The sequence below is a fragment of the Phyllostomus hastatus genome, unplaced genomic scaffold (assembly GCF_019186645.2).
Source record: "Phyllostomus hastatus isolate PE091 unplaced genomic scaffold, TTU_PhHast_1.1 phas_contig_86, whole genome shotgun sequence".
NCBI lineage: Eukaryota > Metazoa > Chordata > Mammalia > Chiroptera > Phyllostomidae > Phyllostomus > Phyllostomus hastatus.
The window spans coordinates 17,820,148-17,831,146 of NW_025333977.1; the positions used below are offsets into that span (position 1 = coordinate 17,820,148).

The 10,999-nt window shown below is 44.9% G+C and overlaps 1 protein-coding gene across 3 annotated transcripts; it reads right to left on the reverse strand.

Annotated features, from left to right (window-relative positions):
* Positions 1-384: 384 nt before the first annotated feature.
* On the reverse strand, positions 385-10,599 carry SLITRK3 (SLIT and NTRK like family member 3). 3 transcript variants are annotated; one of them, XM_045851456.1, is made up of 2 exons: positions 10,504-10,599; positions 385-4,916 (listed from the first exon to the last, which is right to left on the reverse strand). In XM_045851456.1, exon 2 carries the CDS (start codon positions 4,893-4,895, stop codon positions 1,956-1,958), a length of 2,940 nt encoding a protein of 979 aa, XP_045707412.1. In that variant the 5' UTR covers positions 4,896-4,916; positions 10,504-10,599; the 3' UTR covers positions 385-1,955. The 3 variants fall into 3 exon arrangements, with proteins under 3 accessions (XP_045707412.1, XP_045707413.1, XP_045707414.1); XM_045851457.1 differs by lacking the exon at positions 10,504-10,599 and adding an exon at positions 9,473-9,733; XM_045851458.1 differs by lacking the exon at positions 10,504-10,599 and adding an exon at positions 5,678-5,731.
* Between the last annotated feature and the right edge of the window lie 400 nt (positions 10,600-10,999).

Here is a 10,999-nt window from a genome sequence, read left to right on the forward strand (position 1 = left end):
AACAAGTACTGGCACCTTAAACATCTGATTTCTTTGGTTTCACTCGCATGTAAATGGATCATAACTTAGATTATTGTCAGATTAATTTTGAACACAATTTTAATGTTATAAAGAGAGAAAAGCTCATTCAACTTCCTCCGACTTAGTTCAAGCATGAATGGGTCCAGTTGCCATATGTGGTTGGAAAAAAACAGTAGCTAAATATGTGACAACTTTCACAGATAACAGGATTCTGACAGTCAAATTGACCCCCCCGGCCTTAGATTTTGATTGGTTTGTGTGTGTGTGTGTGTGTGTGTGTGTGTGTGTGTGAGTGATTTTAGTGTGCATGTTTTTAATACAAGAATAGCAATTTTTCTTTTCTTTTTTTCATTTAGTGTCTTAAGATGCCTGGATCCCCAAATACCTCCTCTTAATGCTAGACTTCTTAGCAATCTAGTTACCTTATTTTTTTTCCCAATTACATCCTGCCTAGGAAAAATGGTGCATCATTGGGGTACTAACTTTGAAATAATAATACAATAAAAAAATAAGTGAACTATATATATCAGATTTTTTAAAAGTCCCAATTATATCCTGGTATGGGATGGGGGCGGTTATAACATATATCAACATCACAGTGCATCAGACTTTGTTAATAAACTAGCTTTCTGTGTAACGAGTAAAGGAAAGGTTTTTGTTTTTTTTTTAATGTGAGCACGAAAGGCATGGCATAGCTGGAGTTAAAGGTTCAAGCTTTGTATCCTCTATATATAATGTATTATGTTTTTCAAAAACTTTTTATTAGGAAAGCTATACCAGACGCATAATCACTATACAATGATTAAACATTACCTTTACAATTTATAATAACTGAAATTACAGAATAAATATATGCACATTTCTTTTGAATCTTTGTGTGTGAGAGAAAACATTAAAAGTGCTTCCTACAAAGCTGTTAGTGATATATACCCAGTTGCTCTTTTATATATATATATATATATAAGAAAGTGCAGATGTTCTCCAAAAAATCTTGGCATCAGGATGAAGTGTCACAAACAGGATGCTCATCCCTAGGTGTGTGCCTCTGGCCATTAAACCACCGGGCCTCCACTTCCGCAGGATCCAGCCTAGAATATGACTTTTCCTAGGTGGTTGGAGAGATGTTATGAGCTGTACACTAGGGATGAAGGGAAAGGTGGAGCTATAGAGAGGAGACAAATGGATCAAACCTGAACTAATTAGATTGGTCTGAATGGGAGAAGTGTGTGTGTGTGTGTTGTGTGTGTTGTGTGTGTGTGTGTGTGTGTGTGTGTGTGTGCCCGCACCAGAAGCAAGAGGCTGCAGGTTCAGGGACCTGTGCGCAGGGATTTGTGATTTGCTTGTGGGTATGTGTGGGAGAGAAAAAAGAGTGGGTGAGAACATTCAAGCAAAGACCCGCCCCCTCCCTCCCCATCTTGCAGTTTCCAGGCATGCAGCAAACTGCAGTGTTAATACATGTACAGGGTCTGTGCCATGATGGGGAGAGGAAAGAGAGACACAAAATTCAATTTGTTTTCTCTGCTCCCTGTCAAACAAAACTAAACTAGAAAAAAAAATAGTTACTGAAAATAAAAAGATACGTTGAATTTTACTTAATTAGGATCAATACACCGATCCGCATTATACCTTATACATGGCACAGTCAATGTCTCAAATTTCTGTATAAAAAAAATAATGATAACATTTGCTGGCAAAAGTCTGCGAAGGCACTTCATTGATTAATGATCTGAGTATGGCCCTTCCTCCAAATCACATCTGCGAGGGGAGCACATACATCTGTATTTTCTAGTTATCATGCGGTTTCAGTTCCGTTCAGGGCAGGGAAGTTTGTGAGAATGGATTTATTGGGAAAAGTGTAAAGGGAGCAAGGGATATATTTCTTTCATTTTTCTTTTCTTTTGAAAAAAAAGCACTAATTTATCTTTACTTTTCAGTCAGAACCTATATGCTGTCTTCTCCAGGACTTCGAGGTAATCCGGCTTGGTTTGAAGTTTGGCCCTTAACTCGAGGTAATCACTTTTTTGGGTTTGGTGGTTTGTGAAGCCCTTTCCAGCCGAGAAGAGAAGGGTTTCTTTAAGCCTGGCATCCTGCTGTAAGTCTGGGTATTGCATGCCAGGAGGGTGGACGTGCAGTTCCTTTAATTTGGGCACTGTGCCATAGAGACAGTCCACGAACCCCACTGAGCAGGGGGCTGGCTGTGGCCTCTCTCGGTCTAGTAATATGCTGCCACCACCACAGCCTCCCCCGGGAGGAAACAGCACCACCCCACCATTCTTCTCCTGGTGGCGGAACCCAGCCATGTCTCCCCCAGTTCCTGCAACTACCCCTGAAACCCCACCAACTGCTGGGTGGTGAGGATGAGGGTGATGATGATTCACCGTCACTATGGTGTTGAGCTGGGAAGTGGATACTGCCAGGGACCACTCCTTTTCTTTTTCCAGCAAGGTCCGGTAGTTGCTGGGATTCTCCTTGGGTGTTTCAGCAAACTGCTCACTTCCTAGAAGGACCTCCCCCATTCCTGGCGGTTGTGTCCCAGCACCTCCGCGCTCTGCACTCCCTGCCTCCTGGACTGATGCGACAGCCACTTCCTCCTCCTCTCGAGGCTTGTAAATGGGGTTGTTGCACATCTGGGTAACTGGGTGTGGGATGTACTCATATACGTGACCCACAGGAGGGGCCTTTTCTGGGGAAGAAAGATTGGGTCGACCACCACCTCCACTTCCACCTCCACCTCCTCCACCATCCTCAAAAAGCCGGTGGCATTGCATCTGGATTCCAGTAAGGTCCACACCTTCCTGTCGCTTGCTTCTAAAGGGCAGCTTCTTCCGGCGCCGTCGGAGCACATAGGCAAAAAGGCCTGCAGTAACAAAGACTGCTGAGAAAAACAGAACCAGCAGGCTGAGAATCAACACAGAAAGCGGCACAGGACCCCCGGGGGGAGAGAACTCATAAGGTGATGCGCTGGTCGGCCCCCCTGGAAGGTGAGGATCTCCAGGCTGGGCTGGTGACGCTCCAGCTGGCGCAGTGTGCAGCATCTCTGGGCAGAGAACTTCCAGTTCAATTGTGCGCACATCCCGGTGAGTGAGGTTCTCAGGGCTCCTGCAAAGTACATCACCTACTACACTGACTGAGCTGATGGTTTCAATCCACTGTTTGAAGGGGACCAGGTCACAGGTACAGTCCCAAGGATTCTCATTGAGGTCTATCTGGACAATAGCGTTCAGGTGTTCTAGAACACCAGCCACAGGAAGGTAAAGGAAGTAGTTTTTCCTCAAGTTGAGCCGAGCCAGGGATGTGCCTGCAAAGGCGTCCGTTGGTAGAGTCCTCAGCAAGTTGTTGTTGAGGAATAGCAGCTTCAAGTTGGGCATGAGGCTGAAGGCTGCAGGCTGGATCTCCCGGATGACATTGAACTCGAAGTATAAATAGTGCAAACTCTGTAGGCCTCGGAACATGCCTGGTGTCAGTTTCTCAATATCATTGCCATTGAGAAAGAGGCTCTTTAGGTTGGGCAGGTTGATAAAGGCCCCATCTTGGACATAGGAAATACGATTGTTCCCAAGATGCAAGAGATCCAATGAAGAGAAATTCCAAAAATCAGAACGGTATATTTTCTGAATCAGATTGCTACTCAGGTACAGTTTCTTGGCATTCAGTGGCCTTGGAAGAAGTTCAGAAATATTATTAAATCCTCGCTCTTTGCAGTTGACAGTCAAGCCAAGGTCATTGATGTGCAAATTACAGGTACACCCAGTAGGGCATATAATGGGAATGGGTGGTCTGGTCTGGTAAGGAGCGATGGGAGGTTGGTTTGGACCAGGATATAGAGCTTGAGATGTGGATGGTGGCCTTGGTGTTCGGGGCTGTTTGGTGGGCTTGGGTTGTTTATTTGGAGACTTGTATTCAACAGAAGAAGCAGTAAAATGGACAGAGGACAACATGGAGGAAGGCTTAGTTGGCCATGCATTCTCCTTGTTGGATGACAAGTGGGGAATCCCCAAACTAGCCTCCACCTCAGAGTCGGACAACAGAGGGCAGAGTTCTGTCTTCCTGATTTCTCTCAAGTCCTTCCCATGAAAGTGGAAAGGGGTCTCACAGGTGATGTCTCCCACCAGGGCAGTGTAAGGAATGCGCTCCAGCCAACTCTTTAGTTGCACAATCTCACATGTACAGTTCCAGGGATTTTCTTCCAGCTGGAGCTCCATCAGACTTCTTCCAATGTGGTCCAGCATTCCTCGATAAAAGAGAACCTTTAACCTGTTTCCACGTAGGTCCAAATGTGTTAAGGAGACAGCCTTAAATAAATTGGTTGGAAGCATGGGGATGAGATTATCATTCAAAATCAAAACCCTCAATTTACTTAGGTTCCGAAATGCTCCACTCTCAATGCGTTTAATGACATTGTAATCTGCTTGCAGATATTCGAGACTTTCCAAGCCAAGAAAGGTGTCATTTCTGAAGACATCTAGTTTGTTCTCATGTAGATACAGCCTCTTTAAAATCTTAAGACCATTGAAGGCTCCTGTTTGAATGTCCTGCAATGCATTGTTCCCAAGGTTAATGGACACAGCATTATTCAAATGAAGAAAACTGTTGGTGTACAATTTCCTCATTGAATTCCTCTGCAGATACAGTTTAAAAGGTCTTGACCAGAACTCAGTAATCTGACTAATATTTGTAAATCCTTTACTGTCACAATGTATATGAAAGAGGCTTTCTTTCACTTCACAGTAGCATGGATCAAAACAGGGCTCATCTATTTCCTCTGAGTCTTCTATCAGGGGAATCGGGGTAGTCCATCCTAGAGCAATTGTGCTTAGAAGAATAATCCACAGCATCCTTCCTCTGTGAAATGTCTCAGCTATAGGAGGTTTCATCGTCCGTGGTTGATTACAAAACTGCAACAGAAATAAAGATGCAGATTTTTAGCTGTTAGTCTTATGCACTAGCCTAATTGACTCCTACATGTGGGGCCTTTTAGAAGTAAAATGATAACTCTGACAGTTGTTGAACTGACAGTCAAAAATGACCTATCATCATGTCTAATTTCTTGTTTATTTTGAACTTAGGAAACTGAAATATTGTACCATGTGAGGACACTATTCTGCCATACTTCAGGAAGAGCATATCATACAAAAAAAGAAGCCATTATATACTGGGATGGCTTTTAAGTATAGACAGCCAGTAACGATGGCAATAATCTGGCCATTACACCTGTTTGCTTGTTAAAGCTCACATTGGTATCAGAGGTGGCCATTATAGATCTGATTTGAACTGTGATGGGGAGGGGGGAAGTTTTTTTAAATAATAGGTTTCTACTCATGAAAAGTTGAGATTAAAATATGCTATTAAATTAAAGGGTATTATAACATATGAACCCATTGCTCAATATGAGATGCTGAGATATATAAAATGATTGGTATCTCAGGAAAACTTAAGGTTTCTCTTAGGAAATGATTACATCATGCTTAATTATAGTATATGCTTAGTGACACACTATACCTCTACCCCCTTTGCCCAAACACAGATTAATAACATCTCCTTCAATTAAAAGATGTTTATATATGTATCATTTGGCTCTTCAAACCTTGTCCTTTCTAAAGAACAAGCCTATGCACTTGTCAGAGCTAAAGATAGTGACAGTTAAAGGATGCTGGACCTGGGAGTGTCTGTCTGAACAGCTTGGTTAGGAATGCATGTCCGTGCCTTCAAGATCAACTGAAGAACCCTGGATAAATCTGGAACTGGAACAGCAGGTGGCTGGTTAGAGGACAGTTGGGTAGTTAAAGGCAAGAAGGGGAACCCTTGATACTCATCTGCAGATAAATGATCTATCACATGAAATACATTTCAAGGAAAGACACCATTCTTTTTTAATCAGAAGAAACAAATACAGTGCACTATTCTAATAATACAGAGTCTTCCTCATGGCTCTTGTTCCTTGCCTAATATCATCAGTATATGAAAATGCATACATAAATAAATTATAATAATGCAGCTTTATTAGATTGCCCTTTCTGAGTCACCAAAATGTCCATAGAAATTGAATGGTTGTTTTTAATCAATAAAAATAAACTGGAGCTTGTAGCATATATTTTCTCTCCTCACTTAGTGACATGCATTAAGGAAATATTTAGTCAACCCTCTAACTTAAAACACAATGATAAAATTCATAGGGAGAAAGAAGAGAATAAATCTTTACATTAAGCATGCATTTAATGTACACAGTTGTAAGGAAAGGAGAACCAGTGAGAAAGCAGAGAGAAATCTGCCTCAGGCATGCAATACTCAATTTTTAGAAACAATTAAATGAAGAAAAAGAGAGAGAAGGCAGCTGAGACTACAGTGCAGTATCAGTTAGTCTCCTTATAAAATATTAAAATCTACATAAGTTCTTTCTTCACCATTTTTATTTTAATGTTTTTTCTTATTTTTGAGATCCTGAGATCTAGGCAAACAAGGCTCTAGATGCCTTTAACTTACCTATTTTGCAGGAGAATTTTTTTAAGCATTGAACATTGTTGGGGGGTGAGGAACGCTTGAGTTTAAGGGTTCTCTCTCCCTCTCTCTCACTGAAGCAAAGGGGGATAAATGGAGGGGGGGACAGAGGGGAAAAAAGGCAACGAGCTTGAGACGTGCAGAGAATGCAATGGGCCTTTCAATGGGCTTCTTTTGGATGCAGAACGGCCGCTTGGCACTCTCAATAGAGGAGGGAGGAGAAGGGGCTGCTGCAGACTTCCAGTTTTTGCTGTTGCTGCTGCTGCTGCCGCTGCGAGGCTGCTTTCTTTGGGTGCCGGCAGCACATCATTGGGCACTGGGAGGAAGGGCGGGAGGAAAGCAGCGAGAAAGGCCGGCTCAATCACAGAGCAGAATCTCGGACTTCCCTTGCTCTGGCTTTTTAAAAATTTTTTCCAATGTGGGCTGAAACCCTGGAACTGGCTATCCTTGTCTCGAAAATGAGGTCCAAGAATGGGGAACACATTTAGCACGGGTTCCAGGGAGAGTACGGGTTCCGGGGAGAGCGCTAGGAAGCCCAGACTAAAGTGTGTGTGTCTCTGTGTGTGTGTGTTTAAGAGGGGAGAAAAGTATGGAGGTAGAGATAAACTGTCAAAATAAGTGAAAGAATGAAAAAGAAACCAACCTATGGGGAAACATCCCTTTTGTGGGAAAGATGGAGATACTAGGGGGTAGGGGGGTAGGAGTTTTTCCTTTTTCTTATCTTAACTCTCAAGGAAACCATGGCCTGACTGGTTTGCTCCTCTAGTTCCCCAAAGCTCCTTTCTCTAGTGTAGACAGATTCAAAAGTATGACTGTCTCTCAGAATTATCCTTTTCACAGCACAGGCACTGCTCTTCAAAGAGGGGGATATAGGTAAATTCGGGTCCCCCAGCAGAAGAGCTGAGTCCTGCTAATTCTGCATCGGTGTCTGGAATAAGAGCTCAGGCAGGCAAGAGACTTGAACAGAGAGTTTCTCTTGCATTTTGCTTCGATCTCTTTGCACCATAAATCCTTTTACTGTGCTGCAGCGCAAATCCTTGTATTTACCCTGGATTCAAAAGCTGTGTGTTTCCTTCTACCTTCTTAACAACAGAGAGAAGTCAGTGCTCTGGAAGGAGATGCAGAACACTTGAGTAGCAATGACAGATTTCACTTTCTTCCACCGGGAAAGACTTCATGGGATAGGGATGGAGGTATTTTATATATGATATATATCATACATATCATACATATTATATATATCATGCATATATGTGATTTGTATATTCTCCAACTATCACAGGGAAGTAGATGATAGGAAGCCATGAGGTCATGAGGTGGGGATGACTGAGGGAACCTGTTTCAGTATAGAGAGGTCACCAGACTATAGTTCACAAGAGCCCTTTAAGAATTCTTAAAGGCTCAGCTGACAGTTCCACAGTCCCATCTGCCAGGGGAAAAAGTGCATCTTAGTGGAGAAACTGGACAGGAGCAAGTGTGCAGAAAACAAGTCCACTTAGCATGAACTGTGTGTCATCAATGCACACCTCCCCTCCATATACAGACACACATGCCAACCTGTCACCAACTCACAAGGAAGGGAGGGAGGGACTTTCTAATCATTGAAAACCTAGACTGAACCTCAATTGCCTGAGGGCTCAAAGTTAGGCAGTGGAGGTGGCTTTCCCTTAAAGTACTCTTCACAAGACCAAATTTTAAAGAAAAACACAGTTAACGTGTCCATCTCTCACCATCCTAAAAAGCCTAAGTCAACAAAACATCCCCTTAATGTCGGTTGTTTGCATGATATTTTGCATTTAAAATGACAGCACAAGTGTCGCTCCAGAATAGCTAAAATTGGAAGCAGCCATCAGAGATTAAGTGAGCAGGTGGGCAGGATTCTTTAACGTATCCTTAATATTCCAGACACACCCTATTTCTCAGATAGGTTTCAGACCAACACCGACAGCCTGAGCTTAGAACCAGAGCAATCCCATCTCCATCACCAGCTGCCAACCTCCCCCTCCCACGCGCGCGCGCACACACACGCACACACACCACCTTCTGTACCCATCGTGCAGAGGCGGTGGCTGTTTCGCGGATTTCATCGCAAACCATAATGCGATGGATTCCATGGGTAACCGGGAGACTTCCCTAAGCTTCCTAGTGACAATAAAGGGCCCTCTTTGCAATCATTCTCTGTTTTCCCTTGAACTACAACCCTCTAAATTCTTGATTTGGGCCGTGTCCTAAAGGATATTTCACCCATGCCCTTTCCTTTATCTCAGTGTAGAGCTCCAAAAGTTGGGATGAAGGGCCCTGAATCTCCGGGTTTGTCCGCTTCCAGCTGGGAGCGCCCGGAATCATTTGTCCACGGGGAGGACAAGAAGCCCTTTCTCCCCCATGTGCCCGTTTCCTACCTCCCCCTCCCTTTTCCCTGGTCTCCGAGCCCACTAATTCCCACATATACAGGCTAAATATTCCAATATTGAAGCAAAACTATCTACCCCAGGACAATAATTAAAATGCTGCATCATTCATTTTCTGAAGAGCTCTGAGTCTTTTACAGATCATTTTCTAATTTGCTGTAGCCAGGCGAAACGCACAATAGGTCTGTTTAGAAATGGAAAATGATTAAAAGCTCAAGTCGTTTTTCTTCTATCTTTTACAGCACCAGCGAGCGATCCACTGGGGGAGGGGCCCTTTGCTCCTCCACCTGACCTATTTGATGGAGTTACTTACGATTTCCTCCCCCAGAAAAAGGGTCCGAGGTTATGTTAGTCTTCAGTACCTCGCTTTCTGCCAACGTCCTTACAGCTGGCTAAATGATGCAGTTCAAAAATGCAACAAACCCCTAGCACCTGTGAGCGTACAAAAGCCACCGCAGCTGAAGTCTCTGTGCTCTACAATGCACATCCCACATTCAAGAAATACTGGTTTCAATTAGGCAAAGTAGGAAAGGGTGGTGGGGTGGTACCTATCAGTGCAGGGCGCTCACGATCTCCCAGGTTTGCTCCGAGGGACTTCCCCGCCGGAGCTGCAAACTCTCCCGAAGCTGAATTGTATCCATCATGCCGTAGCCTTGCAGTTTGTCCTCTTCTGGCCGCCAACTTTTACAAAGGCCACCAAATCACTCTTGTAATCCTTCTAAGTGTTTCCACCTTTGAGACTTTCAGGGAAATGGTCGCTGCATACCAATGGGAGAGCGGGGCGCTCACCTAGCGCGGCGATGTTAGTGACAGAGCTCACGACCACAGCTTTAATATGCCCTGGGTTGCAGGCAAGCAAGGCTTAGTGAGTGTCCCAGACTGTTTTTTTTTTTTTAATTTATTGTTATTATTGTCATTTAAAATCTCGGTGCCCTCGATTCAGTGGTGAGCTTCGCGGTCCTGTAGAGCCCTGGCTTGGTGTCTGGGTCTCTCTCTCTTTTTCGCTTCCTGAAAGGTTGTCACTCACAGCGCAATCCCTGCCGAGGCCTCCTTGGATCTGAGATGGGACTAGCCCTTGCCTTCTCCGGGTGTCTTTGCTCTTGATCCTTTGGGTACGTGGGAGTGGGGCTGGGTGGTGCGAAGATGAGAGAAGAACAGGGTGGGGAGAGGCGGGAAGGATGCAGGAAGGGGGCGACTAGATCCCCGATCCCAGCATTGGCCAGACGGCAAAGGGAGTGGGGGGTGGGGAAGAACGGGAGAAAGAGAGGATACAAATACAACGGTATGGCTGTACACACCGAATTCGACTTGGATTGGGGGGGATCTCAGGCAAAGCACGAAGGTGCAGCAATACTGTTGGCAGAGAGTTAGCCCCCTGACAGCTCACCATTCAAACACCCTCACTTCTCAAGCGGGAAGGTGGGGGGGTGGGGGGGGTTGGAGGGCGGGGAAGGGGACCGCGGAACGTTTCAGGCCAAGGAGACGCTCGCGCCGGCAGCATCTTTTAAGACTGACCTGCTTTAAAAGTGACACTTTAATGGCCGAGGAAATAACTAAAATCGGATTACACGTTACTTACCAATGTCTGCACCCAAACTGGGAGCGCCAGGTCGGGTATTAGGAGGCAATATGCGAAACGCCAGGCTGCAACCCGAATGCAAATCCATCAGCCGCCCCCAAATCGCGCACCGAGGGAGAGGCGCTCGGGAGCCCCCAGATCAGCTCATCGTCAGAGCCTCCGCCAGCTTGTCCCCCCCGCACCCCCGGCCCCTCCTCCGCGCCAACTGTGTAAATCAGTCGCCGCAGTCCTCTCGCCGCGCATCGCAGGCAAATCCCTGCTTAGGAAGCAAGTGATTCTCTCTCTCTCTCTCTCTCTCTCTCTCTCTCTCTCTCTCTCTCTCTCTCTCGCATCGGTCACAATCTGGCAGCTCTACAAAGAAAAACCCTGTAAAATTGAGTGACAGGAAGTCAGCACTCTGTATCTGTGCATTGATTTTAACTTTATTTGCAAATGAGAGGTGGCTGTTTGGAAAATTACAGTCCAGGCCCGAGGAGGGGCGGACGGGGTGATCAGA

Bases quoted from the DNA above. Each gene is read 5' to 3' on its own strand.
- SLITRK3 (XM_045851456.1), bottom strand. From the start codon at position 4,895: ATGAAACCTCCTATAGCTGAGACATTTCACAGAGGAAGGATGCTGTGG.